General features: G+C 32.0%; 1 protein-coding gene across 1 annotated transcript in view; it reads left to right on the top strand.

Moving 5' to 3' along the window:
• Positions 1-25,307, top strand: part of Smp_157670 (hypothetical protein) — a 43,167-nt gene that overhangs the window by 7,454 nt on the left and 10,406 nt on the right. Inside the window, exons 2-4 of the mRNA XM_018789485.1 lie at positions 15,779-15,927; positions 18,922-19,036; positions 21,061-21,223. Coding sequence (XP_018654924.1) covers positions 18,929-19,036; positions 21,061-21,223 — 271 coding nt within the window. The 5' untranslated portion in view covers positions 15,779-15,927; positions 18,922-18,928. The remainder of the gene's footprint in view (positions 1-15,778; positions 15,928-18,921; positions 19,037-21,060; positions 21,224-25,307) is intronic.

The raw sequence follows: 25,307 nt of genomic DNA, 5'->3' as shown, positions 1-25,307 counted from the left end.
ATCGCGTTATCCATTTAGCTATTAAGGACGAAACGCGCGTCCTGGATTCCACTGCTATCCACTATCCATCTTTGCTTACAACGCTTATGAAATAAGGCTTTATTGAGACAATACGCTTAGTATGCAAATATGCCTATTAGAGGCTGACCAGTTGCAGTCCTAAACATCAGTGGGAAGATTCAAACAAACAATACTAAGTGAGTTTTATTATTTAATTCTGTTGTCATATAAAACATTACTAGGGCAATAATGTAATTGATATGATATCGTAAAATATCTCTACTTAGTAAGTTATATAAGTTGTTTTTGGCTTTCAATGTTTGTTTTTTTCCTTGATCTGTAAACATGACTTGTTTATTTATCGTTAACTAACACAATAACATTAACATGAATACTTTGTATTCAAGTTTTATTGGTGTTAAGTCATTCCTTAAATAACCAATGTTTAATTCGACTTTGTTTACAGATAAATCTTCACAGCAATACATAGACTTATGAATGGCTAAGTAAACCTTTTTCAAAACAGTAACAAAATGATTTTATCAGTATGATATTGAAATATGACCAATACAACTGTTTACAATTGAAAAACAAGACTAATAATTGAACTAATTCCTGAAGTCTAAAAGAATTGATGAGTCATGGTCATTTTATCATAAACTGATTTATAAAGCATGTGTTGATAGAATATGTCATTAACCCACAAAAACAGTTGAATACTACTGACAGTAGTATACTTTGTTATACGACAAGCTTTCATAATGGAGACTAGTTAAAATTACCTTGATTGCTCTGTTTTGTATGTATACTTTCCTACCCAGATTTACAGTTAGAGTTTAACTGCCAAATTATCGTACAATGTGTATAGTAAATGAATTTATGTAATTATCGTAAACCTTTGACCTTTTGCTAATATTTTTTCGCATTATACAAAGATACATTATATATTTAGCTATATTGATTGATTATCTGGCTATAGACAATCGTAACTAAGCGAAGTTCGACATTTTTCATCTAAATTTGTCCTAAGCAATCCTTTCCAGTTCTTTCCAGTTGTTATTCATTTCTTTGATGTCTGCTTACGATTCCTGATGCAATGTGTTATTTGGTCTTCCTCTTTTCCGCTTCCCTTTGCGATTCCAAGTTAGGGGTTGCTTCGTGATACAGTTTAATGATTTCCTCAATGTATGTCCTATCCACTTCTAATGTCTTTTCCTAATTTCCTCTTCACCTGGAAGCTGGTTTGTTCTCTCCCACAGTAGGCTGTTGCTGTTGGTATCCGACCGAAGGATATTGAGAATCTTGCGTAGACAACTATTTATAAATATTTGTACGTCTTTGATGATGGTTGTAGTACTTCTACAAGTTTCAGTTCCCCTTTTATTCTATTGTCCAGACATTCCATGTACCTACATTAACTGTTGCTGTGGTTGTTAGAAGAAGCATCGGTCAGGTGACTTTAAAAGAATGTTGACTTTGACCATAAGACGTCATAATTCTTTCAAGTGTAGATCTCTCAACTCCCAGGGTAAAGTTTAAATGGTTTTATTAGATTTTTCCTGATAATCGTTTTCTTAGTAATGTTGTTTCCTATGGCTTCATACCCAATTCTTGGGACCGGCAGTAACTTTGGAAGGGTTACAGGCGAATTTTATTTTCATATTTCTAACTTTTAAAAAGACATTTTTTAAATTTTAACAGCCTTTACTGAAAAAAATCAATTTCATTATGAATACTTCATTTTACCTCTGTTTATTATGTTTAATTCTGTTACAAGTAATATCTAAATAGGTATTAACAATTCATACTAGCTACTTTCATGAAGTTACTTCAACCAGAGAATGTTTGTGATAGGATCATGAATAACAGAAGAAAAGATTGATTTTTAATCCTTATTTTTTTGTCCAGTAATATTTCAATGTATTTACAATCAAACCAGTTGACAATTAAAGTTGGTTCAATCTGTAATTACTTAGTCTTTAATATACAGTATCTTTCAATTTGTATTTGATTCATAAACGAGTGGTTAGTTTGCATTCATAGTTCGAACATAATTTACAGATCTGACAAAAAATAACTTTCAAGCCTACTCTATTATAAAAATGTGATACTTAAATATTTCTAGAATACTTAAATGTTTCAATAGTTGGGATCATCAGTCAACCGAAGCTAGACCACCATGGAAAACCTGGAAGCACTGGACGGCCATTTCGTCCTATTGTGGAACTCCTCAACAGTGCGCGTCCAAGATCCCGCCTTAACTTTGTAAAATATATTAGTACTCCACATTCAAATTTACCGAAAGTTAATTTTACATTTTGATCTATTGAATTTAAACAAAATAATTTCAATATTTTACTATTAAATTATCTTTTTACTTAATTAATGACATAAAAACAAAATATGTTATGCTAATATATACCAACCAAGAATTTTATTATTCAAAATTATTATTATTATGAATAAATATTAGATTATTTTCAGAATATTTAAACTACTTGAATATTTTGTTACTTCTATGAAACTACACACTTTGATGGAGTTTTGTTCTCTGAGCTGGATGGTTTGTTCGCGGAGCTTTCATTGTCCTTCTGAACGACATCAGCACAAACTTCAGGTTGAAGTGAAGTGTTCGAATTTCTCCACATGTGGTTCATAGCTTGTCCTGTACACCTCAATGTTGATTGGTTCTTGTTGACCTTAAATCTGTCATTGTTTACTTCTTTGTTTTGGTTGTATCTCCCCATTGGTTTGATTTTAGTTCATATGTTTCTGTATCAAGGTGTACAGGACAAGCTGTGAACCACATGTGGAGAAATTCGAACACTTCACTTCTATCTGAAGTTTGTGCTGATGATGTCGTTTAGAAGAACAATGAAAACTCCACGATCAGACCATCCAGCTCAGAGAACAAAACTCCATCCACCTGAGCTACAAATCTTCTCCACCATCTCAAGGTACACATTTCATTTTACCTCACCACTGATAGTTAAAATTAGTAATTATTTCTATCATAGTTGCTACAGTAGTATATTATTGTCGAACTAAATATATAGATCATTGGATTATCAACTAATCTAGGGATTACAATTATTACGTTTGCTATGAAACTTAAAAACTGAAGGTTTATTTCAGTATATGCCTCTTTGGCTATTAAGTTCCTTTGTAAATAAACATAAACATAACTTATATTCTCTCTAGTTTATTGGTCTTCTAAAATTATCTTAGGAAACCTTAGGTTAACATTTTAACTCAATGATAGTGATTATTTTCGCAAGTTCCATTTGCCTTAAATGCTTCGTAGGTTGTGATAAAATTGAATGTTAAATGATTGCTGATATTGTTCTGATAAATAAGTGATTGAAATCCATTAAGTGGTGTACGATTAAAAAGTAAATAGGTAGAAAATACTAAAAACTAATGCTTTATCTGATGCCCTGAACACAAGCGACAGAAAATATGCTTTCTATAGTAATTATTAAGCAGAAATAAATGTTTACATTTCTTTATACGGGCTATACTTAGTATTTATTGAATACAGGGAAGGTTGATCCTGCGTGTACTTTTGTTAAATGCAAGCATACTCGTTATGTTCATATGATCTGTTAAATTATCCCGTAACTAAATCACCAATGGCAACACGACTTATTCGACCTCAGGACTGTGCCAAAACCAATGACGCATAAAACAGTACAAGAAGCCTAGAGTCAACTCTGAGTCATTATCAGTTCTTCTCACCTAGCCCTGGCTGTTTGAGTCCAGAATTCAATCTCAGATTCCACTGCATTAATCATATACTTCAGATATACTCAGTTTATATACAGGCAAATCATACCGCATCATACTGTAAAACAGAAAATAAAATGATTAGGCCAAATGTGTCTGAGAGTGTGGGATACTGTAACTAATAAATTGGGAATAACCTAAGAATAGTAAATCGTATAGTAGTAGTAGTAGTATATAGATCAAATAGAAGCTTATTGTTAAAGAAATATGAAAATACGTACAATATAATTAGTTAACAGTTATCCAATAGTAATATAAGTAATACAAGTCCATAAATAATTACTAGCCGTTACCATTCATTTATTCTTCGTTAGGATTTCGCTCTCAAGAGAATAAGAGAGCATCATATCGATAGAGTACCATTTTATTTTGTAGATAATATACTTTACTAAAACTATTGTCAAAGGTTTTAATATACTACACACACATGATAACAATAAAATATAGGCGGTGTGTATATCCTTTTTAAAACAATCGCTAAATGTACCTACATTTCAATGTTGATGTTCACACTAGAACTAGAACTCAGTAAGTTTTACTTCAAATGCCACTGAATCCAGACACCCACTAGCTTGTTAATTGGATGTAAATTTTATTTACGAGGATTTGTATTTTCTCTTTGTTGATGTTCTATAATACTTTTGATCAGTCTCTGACGACATACTTTATTAGCGGTCAGATATAAATATCGTCAGGGTTTTCAATATTCGGAAAAAATAATCCAAATCTTTACCCAAGTTAAATATTGCATTATATAAAAAACTGTCTCATCTGTGAAGTATATCTCAATTCTTTTTCAATGATACCAACTTACTTAACATCTATGTTATTGGGGATATCTGAAAAATACATCTAATCAGTTGTTCTTAATACATAACATATTAAGTATACAAAACTTCCTTATGACTCTTCCTTATTTCTAATCTATTTCGTTTACTATGCACTAATTTGTTATCATTGATTAATAGTTCTTTTGTTTTCATACTTCTTTACATGTTGAAATGTCTATTAATTGTAAATGATAAATTCCTGAATCAGAGTAGGATTTTTTTAAACAGCGAATTATGTTTCATGAAGAATTGGCATCGGTTTAGGAAGACTATGATAAATTTATGAGAATTACCTTTCATACTTTTTGTATTCTTACAATTGATAAGATGATATTAACAGTTTAGCTGAGAGCTTAATGTGTTCAAGTTTTGTATGGATACGATTTTCTTGAAAAAATCCTGTCATAAATAGATGTGAAGAACATTTTAACTGTAGCAAGTTTTATCCAAATTGTCGTTAATGTAACAAACAAATAAATCAAGTTCGGTTGATTCTTATTTCACAGAATTTCAACTATTAAGTTACTAAACTATTTATCGTATGATAATCTTTTAATGAAAGTAAAAACGTGAACTCTAATTCTTCAATAAATATGTATTTTTAATAGTTGGGATCATGAATCACGTGAAGCTAGACCACCATGGAAAACGTGGAAGCACTGGACGGCCGTTTCGTCCTATTGTGAGATTCCTCAGCAGTGCGCATCCACGATCTCGTCTTGCGAGATTCGAACCTAAGACTTATCGGTTTCGCGCGCGAGCGCTTACCCTCTAGACCACTGAGCCGGCATGCAACGGTGTCTTTAGTAGAAGTAACTATCACAATAAATCCATGTAAAGAGTATAGCAAATTAATTTTCTTTACAGACCGTAACACAATAATACGTTGTTAAGTATTTAAATAACCATTTATTTGTGATATGGCTTATGTTGACCACATTATATCTGTGAATAAGCTACCTTACACTAAGTATAGTTAAAATTGACCAGTCATTATTTCTAATTATAACTCACTAGTCTAAGGACATTATGCTGACCATGTGATATGAGTTTCAAGTTTGTTGCAGAGTAAAGTCGTTAGTACGTACTGCTTACAAAACTAACACAAAATGTTAATTCAACATTTCCCAGTTTTCAACGGTTCTTCAGTTGATAATAATCCATGCTAAGCTGTTACCTAAATTAATAGTATCCTTAAGAAGTTTTGAATTGAAACACTAATATTTTGTACACGAAGCAGTTAAGTCTACTATGTTGAAAACTTAATACATCTCCACTATTTCTGAAGCACTAACTTCGCTGATATTTCTGGAAAAACCTATTAATGAACCAAAATGAATAAGAAACTGTGGCTCAAATATGGTAGTGAACTATTTTTAAAAATCTGATAACAAAATTTGTCTAATAACATTCTATTTTTTACTTTGTACGACGGGGTACGATTGAAACAACCGGAAAATGCAACTTTATATATCTATCAAATAATTATATCTTTCAATTTATATGTTTTTATTATAATAAGACAAATACGAAGGACCGATTAGATTTTCAAATAGTTGGATGAGTGAAATATTTTTGTTCCTCTAAACAAACATTATTCCCTATTACTTGTTACTTGTAAAACTAAAAATGCGTACAAATATAAGTGAGGTACTCGGTCACGTGGCAATGATTATTATTATTATGTAATGTTACTATTCATTACGTTGTAAACAAACAAGTTCCAATTCCTTCCAATTCAGATCACCCTCCTTTATCCTGTTAGTTACTCTCTTGGTGCTATTAGAATAAACAATACAATTATGTTCATTGTTTTATTTTAGGCATATATTTACTTTTACGGTATGTATATGTATGTGAAATTTAAATAGATTCATCATGAGGACAATGAATTCATTATTGTCTTTTGTAATATGTAAAACAAGTTCATAATATATAACAACTGTTAACTAAATTACCGAAAATCGTGTGGCACATGGTATTTTTTGTACAAGACTGTGTATGTATTAACACAGTGACTTTAAATATCAGTTAATTTTACCTATAATTTACATCGTTTCAGCTTTAAATCAATCACTTTTACTAATCCCATGATATTCAGTTGATGTACACTGATAGAACATGAAATGCTAACTGTTAAATTAATAAAGTGATCAGGGTTGATCTAAGCTTGTTAATCAAATTTGGGATGAACATATTCGATTATGATAACTAGTAAAACTAATGTACAGTAATAACATTATATGTAGTTATTTCCACAAATTTAAAGAGTATGAAACACGATGAAGTATGAGTTCGAAATTACATTAACATCAGTAAAAATTTGCACTTAGATGGTAATATCAGTGCCATTCTCTCGGGAATTATCGAGTACAATAACTACCATGAAAAACGAGAATATACAAACCCTTGTAAATAAAATTCATACCTATTGAATAAGCTTGCGGATGTCTGGAATCAGTGGCTCAGTGGATAACACGTTAACATTTGAAGTAAAACTAGTGTGAACATCAACAGTGAAGTGTATGTGAGTCCAGTGAACGAGTATTAAAAAGAACATCCTAAAGAGAATGAAACGCGTGTTCTGGATTCCATTTCTAGTCATTATCAAACTTCAATAACAAATAAATGCAATTATTTCATGTCGTAAAACAGTATATCTTAGCAGGTAATTATATTATAGTTAAAATATCCATACTTTTGTGAACTTGAACAAATTTTGTTTCGACAATAATTACTAGTAAAAACTTTCAAGCAACATGTTTCATTCATATGAACTAAGTCTTGGAATAATTCAACAATACAATTCATCATGAATCTTATTGATCGTTCTGTGTTAAGACTGAAATCGATATGAGGGATAAATGCTTGATTAATATATGTGAAAATACATTTAAGATGTACATTATGTTTCTTTTTTTCGACCATTGTATACTTTGAATGATTTAACTTACTAGTAATTCCCTGATATCGATTTCTTTATAATAAGAAAAAATTACCTAACTCCCCCAACTACAAATATAGTGTAGAATGATAACGATTATTATTATTTCCTTACAAATGCATATCATAATTCGTGGGGATTTGATTGACACTCTCAAGCCAACCCTAATTTATTATTCATTATGTTTTAGGCAATTCGAAGATAGTAATCAGTTGTATAGGATATCATGTAACTGGAACGATTTCATAAATTATTTCGGTAATTACTATTACTGTGGGCCTATGAAAAGATTTCTCAGTAATGTCTAATTTCTAGAAGTCTATTGTAGACTAGCGTTTTGTTAGAATTTAAATGTTCATATATTAAACAGTTTACCATACATCGTTCATTAGCCGTTTGTTTGCCACATACAATAAATAATTTTACGGCTAGGATCACTGAAGTATATATTTAGTGAATAAACTCGGTAAATGATAATTATTTCAGAGATTAAGTCGATATTACAACACAACTGAGTGCTTTTTATGTAAATCCAACAACCAGGTAGCTTATAATTCACATAAAGCTGAATTGATGCTAACTACTGTTTGATGTAAAATATGTGTGTCCCAGTTTTTATCCAAATTTGGTTAAAAATAGAAAAACAGTTATTGGCGTTAAGATTATGTCAGGAAATAAGTTTGTTCAATAAATTCTTTTACTCTTTTAAAATGGAAATTCAGTGGTTAGCTGAAGGAGTGACCTTGAGTGGCTGAAGGTCGCCATGGTATACAAAACCATTTTTCCATAAGAAGAAAATATTCTCAGTGAATCTATTTACTACTTCTACAAACTAACAATCACCTGTTGGTGGTTTTTCACCACTTATAAGTTCCCTTTGTGATAAATAAATTAAGACATTCGACACACCGTCAGCTATTTCCATTTTTGTCTTTACAGTAGTAGTTAATTTTAATAACCTATTTTTGCTTTATGCTAATTTCTATTAAACTAAAGTCCCTGCATGACTGATAGAGATTTCTCATCCTTACATAATAACATCAATACTTTTATAATTCTGAGGTTCGATGGAGATCTACTATGATTTTCATGAAAAGCTGACATAATGAAAAAAATTAGTACGAACTAGAGAGCAGTAGGCAATTTGTTTTTTCTAGCGTAAGATTTCTTAACGCTATCCAAGTACAAAAAAGATATTCAAATGATTGGAGTGGCCACTAAGGTGGATTACTAGTTTTTTAAATGATACATCATGATTTTCATTCAATATCATTAGTGAGTTATTGTCTTACTTCCGAAATGTATCGGTTTTCTAATCAGTAACCTAATTTCTTTTGTGGGTTCACTTAGCCTAAACATCCTAGATTTATTGGCAGTAAATGATTTTCACAAGATAAAAGACTTTCTGTTAATATACTAGTTTTTCTACTAGACAGTTTGACTCATATTTATGAAAATAATGAATCTAACTTGTCTAATGGCATTCTGAAAAACAGTGTGACTGGCAGATCATCTCGTGTTAGACAACTCTATCAACACTGTTGCATACTGAGATGTCACTATACCAGATTTTTAATTTCCTTTATACCTCTGAGATTATACCATTGAAATCGTTTTTTTCTCATATCCGTAGTTTGCTTAATTTGATAAGGATTCCGATACATGATTACTCCTACTGTCTTTCGAATATATTTCAGTATACATGGGAAAGTGGTTATGCATATTTTTAAAAATGTAGTCTTTTAGCAGACTGGTTTCTCTACATACTTTTCCTTATCTATACATTACAATAATTGAGTCAGATGAATACAGTATTCCAAACCATTCGACAAACGTAACCTTAACCTTATCTTTCGGCTTTTCTTTATTCTAAGTTCTCTTTTACGTATACTGTTGTCAATCCTTATCTAGTTCATGTAAAATTAGTCACGACGAAAGTTAGTCATCATCGAGTTTTTCCTATAACTGAAGTTTAAAATCAAAGGCAACTCAAAAATATTATTTATCAATGAAAACTTGAACAGAATTTTAGTTTATGTATTGCCTTACTTTGAGTAAAAAGTTCGTTAATGATCAAACCAATACAAAATTCTAGCCAGTCACCAATAAAGAGCATATTCTACACTTAACCAATAATTCGTTTTCTGGTACATTTACATTAATTTCATTTCTCGTCCAGAATATACACATGAAAGAATTATTGCGTAATCAGCACAATTGGTACTTCCCACTATTTCGCACTTAGAGATGCTTTTTTATAAACCAGCTAGACCTACTGTGTTATCACTCTAAATGATAACGTTAATTTGATACTTACATAAAATAGATGGAATGTAGCTAACAACAAAATCTAGGACCTGTCTGGGACTTATCAGTTGAATACGCTTACATTCTATACATCTACTCTATAAAAAACTTGTTTCATCATGGCTATGTCAAGACAATCTGCACTGGTTATAAAAGTTCCGACCAAAGCAGATAACACTTCCGTTAAAATATTGCAACAAAACATGCCAAATCATTATAAATTAAGCTGAATTTGTAGTGGCTTTGCTTCGTGAATCGTTCATCTCGATAACCGTGACAATATAAATCTCAACGGTGTTTGAAATCAGAATTAAAAAGAGAAACGGCGACTGCAGTTTACTAGCGGATATTTCAAGCCACAAATCTATTAGCACATCTAGCAAATTTGAAGTGGAGAGGTAAATAAGTGTATGAGAGCAGTTACATGGGCAAACTTATAGTCAAATTGTATAAGATCGCAGCAAGACAAAGCAAAAGCTAATTGTAGGATTTCAGCGCCTACATATATGGGGAGGAGGATGAATCGTCGAGTGATATTTAAGCAATCAATATTTTAGCTAAGGTCTGTCATGTGCTCTAGTGATCATAACAGTACAAAGAAATATGCAAACTATTATTAATTCCAAAAGCTTGGTTCATGTAAAGACCACAATGAAAAGACTGAACGCCAACTAACTGAGGCATTAAAATTTTTAAAACAACATCAATACATCTCTGAGCATACCTATAATGAGCTCAAGCCTTCTGGAACATATACTCCTCGACTCTATGGCCTACCTAAGATTCACAAACCTGAGGTTCCTTTACGCCCAATTCTGGACATGTCAAACTCACCATACCATTCAACAGCAAAATGGTTAGTGAAATTATTGGAACCATTACACCAAGAACTGGTTAACCACAGTGTTAAAGACGTGTTTGAATTTGTGGATTCAATAAAAAATAGGAATATAAATGGTAAAACCATGCTATCACTAGACATAGCATCTTTGTTCACTAACATCCCCCTGATTGAAACTATCGATTACATATGTGAACAAGTGCTAGAAAAGAAAATAGGGATACCGATTCCAATAAATAAATTGAAAGAACTCCTGTTGAAATGTACTATGAATATCTACTTTAAGTTTAACAATGAATTTTACAGACAAGTAGATGGAGTAGCAATGGGATCACCACTAGGCCCGATCCTTGCTGACATTTTTCTGGCCAAACTGGAAAATGGACCGTTAAAAGACACCTTAAGTAAGCTAGACTACTACTGTCGATACACAGATGACACACTAATCGTATGCGACGAAATGGTTGACAAACAGGAGATGTTAGACTTTTTCAATAACGTCCACCCAGCTATTCAATTCACCAGCGAAGAAGAGAAAGACAATAGTATAGCTTTCCTCGACGTCCTACTTTCTAGAAGGAGAGATGGTTCCATCAAACGAAATACATTTAGAAAGAATACATGGACGGGTCAGTATACCCATTTCCAAAGCTTCACTCCTCTTCAGTATAAAATAAATTTGGTTAAGTGTCTCAGTCACAGAATCAAGCTATTATGTTCTGAGGACACTGTTGAGAGTGAAATAGATATACTGAAAAATACATTGCGAAGGAATGGCTACCCGGATAAGTTCGTTAAGAAATACCTAGTAGAAAGTACTGTTAAAATAAGAAGAAATTGTGAAACAGTGAGTAAAAAAACCTTGTATTTGAAACTGGACTTCAAAGGTGACATAGCGAGTGATATTCTAACACGCCGACTGAAAAGATCGGTTGAAAGGACGTTTTACGCCGCTAAGCTACACGTCACTTTCTCAACTAAACCAGTACTCACACAATTAATCAAGGATAAGTTACCGAAGATGGGCTCTTCCATGTGTGTATACCAATTCAACTGCTCCTGTGGAGCTAGTTACATAGGCCGTACTCAGAGGGCTTTATCCTTGCGTATTCGTGAACATGTACCAGCATGGTTGGGAAAAGGAGTCACTAAATCCATTAACAGCGCCATCCTTTCTCACTTGGTAGACAGTGAACATCATATCAAAATAGAAGAAGCCTTCTCTGTTTTATATCAAGTTCCGAAAACTCTACCTCAAAGAGCTAGATTACGATTACTGTACATAGCCGAAGCCATCTGGATCAACTCTAGAAAACCAAATTTATGCATCCAAAAAAAGTATATCCAGCCACTATGTTTACCTTGGCCTACGACTGGATCACCGGTTTCCTAAACTAAATATTATAAACCTCCCCTTTTTTTTTTTTCTTCTTTGTTGATCACCTCTATCTTAATCTTCACATCCATCATTCCTAATTCCTTTATCGTAATTATCTTGATAACATCCCCTTTTATTACATATTATATTCACACAACAATCTTATTATTATTACTATTACTATTTATCATTATTATCTCACTTGACAAGATGAAATTCTCCTACTATGCACTTTATTCACACAATTTTTTTTGCATTTTCATTTTTTCGAAATTACTATTAAATCGATTGTGACTAGACACTTGATTACAAATCACTTTGACCTTTATTAAATGACCTTTCTAATTTACAAATAACACAATTTTAAAGTATATATATGTCGTAACAGATGCAAACGTTTACCATTTTTAACATATAACATTGTCAAATTCATTAATACATGCCTCATTTTGGACTTTGTAAAATATTATAATTATGGACTTATAACTGTAGAGCCTGATGATGAAGTTATTAAAAACAATTGTTCGCTCAAATATTGTTCATTTTTGAATTATCTATGGGGATTTTTAAACTATTATTATTTCAATGACATTGTCTGTTAAATAAGTTAATAAAAGGGCTTAACCAAAATTAGCCATGATAGAAATTGGTTGTAGGATAGTTGCTATGATTTAATATCGTTTAAGAACTTGTGATAATGAAATTCAGATAATAAGAATATATCATCATCATTAATTTACCTATGTTTATGTGGATGAGTTGTGAAACCTACTTACTTACGTCTGTTACTCCTAAAATAGCATAGACCGCCGACCAGCATTTTCCAACCCACTCTGTCCTCCCCCTTCCTTTCTAGTTCTATCCAATTGTTGTTCATTCTTCTCATGTCTGTCTCCATTTCTCGATGTAATGTGTTCTTTGGTATTCCTCTTCTCCTTTGGCCCTCAGGATCCCATGTGAGGGCTCGCCTTATGACGCAGTTGGGTGATTTCCTCAGTGTGTGTCCTATCCACTTCCAGCACTTCTTCCTGATTTCTTCCTCTGCTGGATGGAATCTGGTTTGTTGTCTCCCACAGTAGCTTGTTGCTGATAGTGTCTGATCAACGGATCTGAAGTATCTTGCGTAGACAACTGTTAATAAACACTTGTATCTTCTGGATGATAGGTTTCGTAGTTCTCCAGGATTTCGCCCCATACATTAGAACTGTCTTTACATTTGTATTGAAAATTCTGATCTTGGTGTTGATTGACAATCGTTTTGAGTTGCAAATGTTCTTCAGTTGTAAATATGCTGCTCTTGCTTCGCCGATCCGCCCCCTCACATCTGCACCAGATCCACCGTGTTCATCAATGATGCTGTCCAGATATGTAAAGATTTTCACATCCTCCAAAGCTTCTCCTTCAAGTGTGATTCGATTGGTGCATGCCGTGTTGTATCGGATAAGCTTGATGATTAATTTCGAATCGAATAACACAGAAATTGACCAACAGGGAAAACACCATTTTTCTTTCCAAGAAAAATTCAAACTACAACTGGTTAACAATTTCATTGATTAAAAATGGACACATTTTTTTAATCTTTGTTTTTTTTGTTTTTTTCAATGAATAAGAACAAAATCCAACACATTTTATTTGTCCATTTTGTTTCCCTTTTTAAAGCGGTTTTAATCACATTTTTGAAATGATAAAATAAACATACCACTAATTTAGATTTAAATAGATAACTACAAAATATCACAGAAAAATCAATCTTCATACTTAGATCATATAACAGTAACTACAGTCCCATATTACTATAAAAAAAACTAGTAATAATGTATACGTTTTGTATTCATAGGAAAAGTAGATTATCTAAAGTAAATTAACCTTTAATGTATAAGTACATCTAGGTAACGTAGGCACATGTATATAAATCGACATAATGTTTTAAATGGAAATACCTTTTTTTTAAAAAAAATGAAGGAAAGGTATCCCTTCCAAAGTCACAAAAATAAAAATAATTTCAATCTATAAGTGGAAATTACATATTCGTGTGTAAGTGTACATATATGTAATTTATTTTGGCTTGCATGGCATGAATATTATTGATCAACCTATAAATTTATAATATAAGATTACTGTTAAATCTTGATACTAACTAGAAAGACGTAATTTACTAACTGATTAACATTGACATTATAGGATAGAAGTTAGTTTTAAAAGTTTGCTAGGTCTATTCTATGACGTATTATGATATGAAAGTAATTTACAGTACATAATGACATTACAGGAAGACTAAATAAAAACCAGAAAATATTGATTTTTTCCAGTATGAGACTTCCTGACTGTTATATCGATTACCTGAGTGCATGATTGCACAGTTGATATATATGAACGTGTTGATTCCCGCCAGTCAGAGAGGAGTGAATTATCGATCAGAGCAATGTACACGAAAATCCGTATGAACAGTCTTGAGTACTTATCAGTCCTGCTATCTGCCTAGCCCAGACAGTTAAGTCCAGAACACCAATAACAGCATCTACATTGTGAATAGTTTATTTCAAACATATTAAGTTTATATACCAAACAGACAGACCACATCGTACCATAAAATAGAAAATAACATTTGTACAAGATTTGGCCAAATGTGGCTATGAATAGCGGGAACAGTAATCAATAGACTGGGTATAACTCAAGAACGGTAAATAGTGCAGTAATAGTCTATGCGTCAAAATAAAGCTTATAATAAGAGGGACACGAATATGAATAGTTTAGTTGCTTAACAATTATACAATAAGAAATATACACATCATATTGGTCCATAAATAGTTCTCAAAGTTACCATTCATAAATCTTCACGGGATATAACACTGATATTGACTTTTGACTCTTCTACACAAAATCATGATATGATATCCAAAATTTAAAGCGTTTATAACTATGATGAGTGTATATTTATCAAATACTTTGGTTGACTAGAAAAGTAACCCGAGTATCATTTAGCATTATTGGAAACTTAACGCTTAACACTCAATATACTTGTTTTTACAGAGTTACAGATCCATGCTATATCTTTGCAATAGTTTTACCTCAAAATTATTTATCCTTAAGATTATTTCTAGTGATATAAGATTTTGTGATGAGATCCTCTTTTACGCAATATCAAACTCTCTAAAAGTCCCTTGACGGAAGGAAATAAATACAAAGATAGTTTAGAAGAACAACATATCAGATTACCGGATATACGGAACTTGAAGGGAGATCGCCAATGAATAAAACCACTCAGTTGTAACTAAAGCCATGATATTTCAGCCGAATAATAACTAACTTAAATATAATTCCTTAGCTGAAAATATGTACGCAAAAGGTGTATCTTTTTGATAACTGGATGAACATAGAAAATTATACTAAATATTCAACCATTCATGTTTAGGACACTCAGTTATAGCAAATATTCTTGTTTAGCGAGAATAAGAATTAAATATAAAAACTAGTCAGATCTAGTTATTTTATTCATAAGTATTTATTACACAATTATGTAATTGTTCAATCACTTCAACAGATAAAATCAAATTTTTCGACATACCTTATTAAAAATATTCGAATTACAAAACTAACTGTAGTTCAATAAATACTTGTAATTAGATGGATAAATTCTCATAAAATGAAACTCAACATCGTCTTTGTATCAAGTGTTTATTATTACTTTCTAGGTATATCCTTGGTCTCCAGCTTTTGGTTGGCTTGAGATTGGAGACGAAGTTCTAGAAATTGAAGGTCATTTAGGTACTGAATTAACAGAAGAAGAATCTCATTCACTTGCTGAATTGAAAAGTAATTATCTACGACTTGGAATTCGACGGTAAGTAAAGAGAAAACTTATTATATATATTTTATTGAACAAATATAATACAACCTGTACATTTATGACAAGTATCATAAATAAATAAGATGAAAACATCAATTCAATTTATGATTTAACAAAAACATCCGTTGTTAGAAGACTTCATTGATTTAAAAAAAATATTTTCCAGGTTTTAATAAGTTCAGCGTTATATGAGGGATCAGTGAAGTTAGACATTAACACCGTTGGATGCCGGTTCAGTGATCTATCGGTTAAGTGCTCTGGCACGAGACTGGTAGGTCCTGAGTTTGAAACTCGCGAGGCGGGATCGTTGATGCACACTACTGAGGAGTCCCACAATAAGACGAAATGGCCATCCAGTGCTTCCAGGTTTTCCATGGTTGTCTAGTTTCAATTGACTCATGATTTCAACTACGAAAACTAGAAACTTGTTTAATCCTCGTTTGAGATTCCACTACTTAACATAGAGTTTTTGGTTTTTTCATTTAGAAACCATAGACACTTAGACAAAAATTAAATAACCTTGAAAAAATGCTGTAAATAGTGCCAGTTGTAGTTGTCTAAAATGCTTAAAACTTCAGTTATTGGACTGGAATAAACTATGGGCAATTATGGTTTATTCTTGTGATGACATACCATGAAAAGTAAATAGAGATAGGACCTAAATTACTGACGCATTTAACACAAAAAATGCTGAGCTCTACTATAAGTTCACATTGTGAGTGATATATTCCACCATTAAGGCATCTACAGAGATGGCAGATCGAAAAATATTCTCATTGTCCTAAGCCATAAAAGTTGGACACTCACAACCTCCTGTATAATTAAAAAAAAAGAATTATTTTATGTGAGAGAAGTTTACTGACCCCCTAATCTCAGGCCAATTGGTAATCTGATGCTCATTAGTCGTAATTCACAGGCTTAAACAGTACAATTACTTGTTACAACCAACAAGATGAGCTCGTTAAGTTGCGCAGACGTTTAGTGTAAAAAGTAGGTCAGATGAATTATTCTAGAAAACAAATATTGTTGAAATGGCCTAATTGTTTTCAAATGACATAAATAATCTTAAACACTCAATTGGAACAATGAACTATTTTTGTACACATTCCATCATAACTTAGTTAATCCCTATAATGGACATTTAAAAGAAAGAATTAGATTTCTAACCATTGGATAAATAATGAGTTAGCACTTTTCTATTTTAGTAAAATAAGAACTATATATGATTGATAATAAACTACTTTCTACTTGTATTCAACTAATTTATGGTTTCATTGAGATTATATTGAATACAGTACATTTTCAGTTTAAAAGAGAAAGTTATTTATTCTTGCATTCATGTAGTAGTAGTTGCTTTGTACATTATTTCGGTAGTTACCATTCAGAATAATCTATCTCTTGTTATGGTCTATAGAAAACATTAAAAAGGCACTTAACACAATATGGAATTTTGTTAGTTATGTTAAACAAGTAAGAAATTATACTAATTTTCATTTTTGTGATTATTGACAATGGTTAGTATAATGTATTTGAAAATTTCACAGTTATTTCTTTGATCCATTTCATATCTTTGATGGTCAAATATTGTTATTTTAAATGTAACCTTGCTTACGTACGCCTGTTGCACCCGATGGGGCATAGACCGCCGACCAGCATTCTTCAACACATTCTGTCCTGGGCATTCCTTTCTAGTTCTATCCAATTGTTGTTCATTCTTCTCATGTCTGTCTCCATTTCTCGGCGTCATGTGTTCTTTGGTCTTCCTCTTCTCCCTTGGCCTTCATGATTCCGTGTGAGGGCTTGCCCTATGACTCCGTCGACTGATTTCCTCAGTGTGTGTCCTATTCACTTCCAGCACTTCTTCCTGATTTCTTCCTCCGCTGAAATATTGTTTGTTCTCTGCCACAGTAGAATGTTGCTGATAGTAAATGTAGCCAATTTATACTGAAAATAACTATATGTAAATGTTTATTGATAAGTTCGAATTGATATGCCAAACCATAAGAGCATTAATTTGACACTTCTATCTTCCTCATACTAATTGGCTTTTTATACTTTACTATAAATTATTCATTACAAGAAAATAAAGATCATGCAAAGTTTATAAACTATAATTATATGTCAAGATGTAGAAATCGCTAAGCGCTAACGTATTTCATTCCTGAAATAAAAACATTTATTATAAATACAGGTAATCAATTGTTGTTTTGAATACATGGTCTTGTTCTCTTGATTCATAGTTATCTGTGAAGACATTTTTTAGGATTGGATAAGGCGGTTCTAGCAAAGATTTTTCTATACTTTAATTTGAAACTAAAAAAGAAATTACTAATAGTGGTACATCAGTAAACTGAAAACTGAGTTCGTTCACCCTTAAACTTTGGAAATTCCTCCACAAATATTAACGACCATACAAATTCATACGTCAAAAGAGGGATTTATCATTTACGCATTCTTAGTTAGCGCAGCCCGCTCTTTATCCACTTTTCTCTTGTTTTTGCAGTTTCTACCATTTCTGTGTTCAGTAAATGTAATATACTTGTAATACCTTTCTTGTTGACAATGTATTTTACCGACTACAAAATAAAAAAGTAATAAAGATAACAATCTAAAGTGAAAATATTATTACATTTCGTTGACCTACTTAATAAGTATAAAACGTTAGAAAGGATGTACTTTATTTACACAGCAATGTGGCCGAATAACCATAAAACATTTTAAGTACTGTGAAAGTCTTCACGAAAAGATTTTAAAACAAAGGAAGATATTTAGAATGAATTACAGGTTAGCCTATAACCTAACAGATCATGATTATAAACAATCGTATCGGCTATCAGAAGACTATTATCCTTCATAAAAATCCTAAGATATTGCTTTCTACTCATTTTTTATCAGATGAAAATAACCTTTAAAAGTATATCTTAAAATAAATATAGTATATTGTTATGCTCAACATGAATTGTTTTTTTAATGTTAATTCTTTTTCAGCTTACCAATGTTTAGTAATCAGTATATGGGAACAAGGCCAGCTTCTAGAAATCTTTCAAGAGCTGCCAGTACAACAGTTTATGGTCAATCTGGACCGTATTCTAGACTAAATGCAGTAAGTTTTTAAAAATAATATTTAATTTGAATTCTTTTTAAATGAATTAAATCACGTTACTTTTCGTAGTAGAATTCTATTTCAACAAAGGAAGGCTTTTGAACAGACAACTTCCAACCATTTTGATGGAGTTTTGTTCTCTGAGCTGGATGGTTTGGTGGTGGATTTTTCATCGATTTTCTGAACGACATCATCAGCACAAACTTCAGATAGAAGTGAAGTGTTCAAATTTCTCCACATATGGCCTACAGATTGTCCTGTACACCTGGATGTTGATTGGTTCTTGTTGACCTAAAACTTGTCATTGTTTACTTTTTTATTTTCAACAAAACTTGTATCTTTTGAAATCGGATTTATGTACATGACATATTTAGCCATAATGCTTTCTATAAAATCCTTTTATCTTATAACAAAACTATCAAAATAAATATTTTTTAGATCGTAATTTGTTATTTAAAATGACTGAATCCTATAAATTAGAAAACGACACTTGTTGAATTCATTTTTATATATATTGTTCAGTTAATTGAAGTTACACATAAGCTTCAGGGTGTATAGAGATGCTTCTAATTCATAAATTTGTATACAACAGCGTATCTAGAAACTACTCATAATATTTTTTAAGTCTACTGCACATTATACTTTTTAACGTTGTATATGGTGATTTGTGGATGACTTGTACATTACTAATCAACTGAAGCTGGAAAATTCTTAAATTTGAACTAAATGACTGATTAGTATCATGCCTATCATGAGGCTAGTACTCTCCATTCAGTATCCAGTCAGACTAAGATAATAAACACCCGCAAATAATTTCTTGTGTGTATTATGTCTCCTTAGGGATAAAATTTCATTTGACTACTCTTCCCTGTCAAATGTCAGTTAGTTTAAGTCCTTTTTAGAGATTTTACAAGGATACTAAATGAACGTAGAAAATCTTACAACAAATACTAGTTTTGTTATCTGATCAGATTATTAATAAAAACATAAACTGTATTCTAAAATCATCAAAGTGAAAAGTTAGATACCGTAGTATAGTTTTTACTCAAGAAACGTTCTGTGTGATCACTTATTTGTTTTCTACAAGATAATTGTCATTTGTACTGTTTTGCAGTCAGTTTAGACAAAGTGAAGGATGACATTTATTATTTCATATCAGAAGGGTTTTTTGGTGGATATTATATTAATTTTAATAGTTGAGATATCCACAAAAAACCACTTCTGATATTAATCAACATATGCTCACTAGTGACTGGCTTAAAGAGGTGTTTCCTGGAGTTCTAGTGAGAAGCAGTGATCAGTGGTGTTCAACCACGTCTGTTAAGAGATATTAACTCACTGAAGACAATGGTGGATGTGTCACTCAATTTCGTGGATTAGTTGAAGTAAGACATTGACACCGTTGGATGTAAGGTTCGCTCAGTGGTCTAGAGGTTAAGCGTTGGCACGCGAGACCGATAGGTTCTGGGTTCGAACCTCATGAGGCGGGATCGTGGATGTGAGCCACTGAGGAGTCCCACAATAGGACGAAACGGCCATCCAGTACCTCCTGGTTTTCCATGGTGGTCTAGTTTCAGTTGACTCATGATCTTAACTATTAAAATTTATTATTTCAATTAGTTTTTTATTAAAATGTTAACTGCCCGCACAAATAATTGTAATATTCAGTCTTAGGTAGGTATATGTTTAGGCTAAAGATACTTTGTGAACTGAGGGAGTCTGAAGAACAGAATTAATAAAAGAATCTGGACGGGAAAACAACAGGAAAAAAGTGAGGATATATCTTAGTAAACAAATCGAATTTACTTAAATTTAATGGCAATGACAATCTACTAAAATTGACATTAACATAGGCGTGAGTTTAAAATATCCTGATAATTTTGGCTAAGAACTCCATGAATGAAATTTTCCCATGAGGTACACAATTTATACCCAAAGAAAACAAAAAAAAATTGTTTTATATATTGAATATATATGAAAGTGTGCAATTCATTTGTTTTGTTCTGTATTAATTGATCTAGCAGCAACCTCAACAGAAACCAGTCAATGCTAAGGATAATAATGATGCTGAACCAGAAGAAGTTGATTACAGTTTTATGAATCTACCAGTTCGTGAAAGACGAAAACTTTTTCTTGGTGGAGGTCAACCACCCAGTATTCAAAGAGGTTATCTACATTCATTAACAAGTGAGTTTAATTCTTGAACAATAATTATTCTATTTTATTGATTAACGCCGTAAATGTGAACTTTTTTTATATCAATTAAAAAATACACTGATTACAAAACATGATAAGTGAAATAATCACTATGGGAAAAAGGATATTAAATACTTATGAGAAGAAATACCAGTCCATATTCTTAGAGTTTATTTATAGCATTGGGAGTCTAAATCGCTTGAATACTATTTATTGTTATCCTAATTTAGTTAATTTACAGCTCTATAATAACTACATGATAATGTAATTTATTACTTAACACCCTGCTTTCTCAAAGTTATATTGGTTATATTGGTTCCAAATAAAAAGGTAGGCTATAGTTTCAAAATCTACTTTCACCAAACTAGCTTTGTGAAAACCATAACGATTATACTATCATACTAGAAAGGAACAAAATTAGAAAAGCAAACAGTCTTAAAATTAATTCATAAGTTAGAAATACTTATGTCAATTAAAACGTGAAAGCGAGTGGATATTTAAAATGTTTTACTAATCACTATGAAGGCACTCATTATTATTATTAAAACCGTTATTCTCCCGTCTCTTATTAATGTTATATTTTATCCATAAACTCGTAAACAGTTTTTCCATCTATGCACTTGTTATTAAGCTTTTTGGTTGATCCTCGAACAAATCAAATGTAATCAGTGAGGTGACTTATAAGTTTAAATAATCACATTCGAGATAATTTTGTTTACTTTTTAATTAACAAATATATTACAATTTTAATAGTTGAGATCATCCATCAATTGAAGCTAGACCATCATAGGAAACCTGGAAGCATGGGATGGCTGTTCCGTCGTATTATGGGACTCCTCAACAGTGAGCATCCGCGATCCCGTTTTGAGAGATTCGAACCCAGGACCTATCGGTCTCGCATGCGAGCGCTTAACCTCTAGACCACTGAGCAAGCCGGTATCCAATAGCGCTAATGACTAACTTCAACTAATCCACGAAATTTGGCGACACATCCAATTATATTACACTCAAAAATAAACTCATGACTAATGTTTATCAAATAACTTTCCAAATGATAACGAATAACTGATTGATACACAAGTAACATGTCTCAATACACCTACTTACGCCTGTTACCCCTCATGAGGAAACATAGGCTACTAACCAGGATTCTCCATCCAACTCTGTCCTGGGCATTCATTTCCAGTTGTTTCCATTTGCTATTCTTGTTTTGGTTATCTGTCTCTAAATCTTAATGCATTGTGTTCATTCTTCTTTTCCGCATCCCTTCAGGATTCCAAGTTAGGGGTTGCTTCATGATGCAGTTTGATGATTTACTCAATGTGTGTCCTATACACTTCTAATATCTTTTCCTAATTTCCCCTTCAACTGGAAGCTGATGTGTTCTCTCCCACAGTAGGCTGTTGCTGTTGGTATCCAGTCAACGATCATTGAGTATCTTGCTTAGACAATTGTTTATAAATAGATTTTTCATGGTGGTTATGGTAGTCCCCCAAATGCCCTGGTACGGCCAAGAGTGGGGAGAGTCCACTCTCCCTCTCGAAATGCTCTCACATGGCCAGCGAATATATAGCCTCTGTCAGGGAAGTCCTACTCACTACCTTCTCGTGGCGGGAGTGTTGTTTACTAAATTGAGAGGACGAAAAGCGAATGTCCGGCGCTTTAACCGGGTTAGTGGACATTGAAAGTTCACCTAGGGGAGTTGGAAAACCCTGATTCCAAACCAATGGTGCACATGAGCTCCAGTATCCTGAAGGAACGAATGGCGTATGAACCAATCGTTGGTCACCGGCTACCATGAGACTGCATCTCCTCACGATGCTCCACTGCCTTGTGGATCAGAACTTCAGGTCAAAGGCTCGGGGTGTGGCCCCCTAAGAAAACCACCTGCTTCAGTTTGGGCACCTGGGCAGTATCACAGCCCTCATACAAATCAAATGAGATTTGTGAGGCGCATATTTATCTGGTGCTTCCTTGTACCAATATTTATGTGTTTAAATAAATAAATAAATGGTAGTCCTTGAAGTTTGAGCTCCGTACAGTAGAACTGTCTTGACGTTTGTATTGGAGATTCTCACTTTGATATTGGTTGACAGTTGTTTTGATTTCCATACATTCTTTAACTGTAAAAATGCTGTTCTTGTTTTTGCCACTCCCCACTTTTACATCTGCATCATATCCTCCATGTTCACAGATGATACACTCCAGATACATGAAACTTTCCACCTCTTCCAGAATTTTTTCATATTTCAATATATTAATAAATAAATTTATTGATTTCTCTATTTATATAACATTACAGTATTTAAAATAGATTAGAAAAGGAAATGCTTTAAAATGTATATGATACCTATCATAATATTCAATGATTATTCAATCATCCTATTATATTTTGTAGTTGTGTATAGATAGGTATGTTATCTATTAGTAATATAATGTAGATAAGGGTATGTATTTATAATAATAATAATAATAACATTATTATTGTTATATACAAAATGATAAATGGGTAAATTGAATTTATTCAATTTATCATCCGAATCAAATAATTTTGTTTAAATTTATTAAATTATACTTTATATGGTATAGATATATACATAGAAATAAATAAAACACAATTCATTATTCTATCGTCCATCTAACAAAACTGTGATCTTTTTTTCTTCTTTATCTTTGAATATAAGTGAATCTGTATATGAATATCTAGAATATGAAATATAAATATACAGGAATATATATATATATATATATATATATATATATATAGATAGATAGATAGATAGATAGATAGATAGATTAATGTATATAAGAATAAGTATAGATTAGTAATAGAATGTAGTAAGTAGTATAACAAAGTATAAGTAAAGAATTAAAAGATATTAAAGAAGACAATACATTCAATCCTTTACAAACAATAAGCGATATAGATATAATCATGCAAGTAAATACTTGATATTTAAAATAGTTCAATGGGGAACATAAAGATTTTAAATGTCATTTACATTTACACTTTTTTCTTTCTTTTTTTTAAAAAAAATCTATCTGCGTAAATTGAATTTCTTTCAGTGGACACATCTAAAATGAAGAAAGAAAAAAGGAAACAAAACAGATTTATGTATTTTTTTTATTTATTTTCAAAATGATATCAACGTCATAATTTTCTAGAATTTTCATTTGTAATAGAATGACTCTTTAATTTGAATGAATTCAATATTCTTTTATTTTGTTTATTCAGATTTGTTAGTATTTGAACTTCTTTGAATACAGGCATCAATAATTTACATTATGCCATATGAAAGTTCATGATCAAACATAATGTTTACTTTCTTACTTACTTACGTCTGTTACTCCCAATGTAGCATACGCCGGCGACCGGCATACTCCAACCTACTCTGTCCTCCCCCTTCCTTTCAAGTTCTATCCAGCTGTTGTTCATTCTTCTCATATCTGTTTCTGTTACTTGGCGTAATGTGTTCTTTGGTCTTCCTCTTCTCCTTTGGCCTTGAGGATTCCATGTGAGGGCTTGCCTTGTGACGCAGTTGGGTTGATGATAAATCTAATTCATAGAACTAGAATAGCTTAATTTCTAATTCTATTGCCTTGAACTAATTCCCATAGTATATCAGATAAGAATTAACATTTTCTTTACAACTTTCTGGGCAGAATTGCTCAATAATATAAATAATATTTTAAATGATAAGAATCTTTGTGTCAATACTTCGTTGTAACAACTATTCGAGGATTTAAAAGCGTTGATATATATATATATATATATATATATATATATATATATATACTAGTCAAATCACATCAGCCAATTCACACAATAGCCATTAGTTAAAATGACTCAAGAACGTACTGGTTGTAGGTAGTCCTTTAAAAGCCTTCGACTTCTGTATCATGTTAGTTAGCATACTTTAGCTAGGTGTACCTGTGCGACAGTATTAATATTTCAGTTCTCCAGAACGCAAATCATTGTTGGAATAGATCACCACTAGTATCTTCAAGTAATGTGGGTCAGGATCTATAGGCAACATCAGTTTTATTAAGATTCGCAAAGCGCCTTGTTAATGAG

This window comes from Schistosoma mansoni, chromosome W, assembly GCF_000237925.1.
Source record: "Schistosoma mansoni strain Puerto Rico chromosome W, complete genome".
Lineage (NCBI taxonomy): Eukaryota > Metazoa > Platyhelminthes > Trematoda > Strigeidida > Schistosomatidae > Schistosoma > Schistosoma mansoni.
This window is presented reverse-complemented; position numbering and strand designations above follow the sequence as displayed.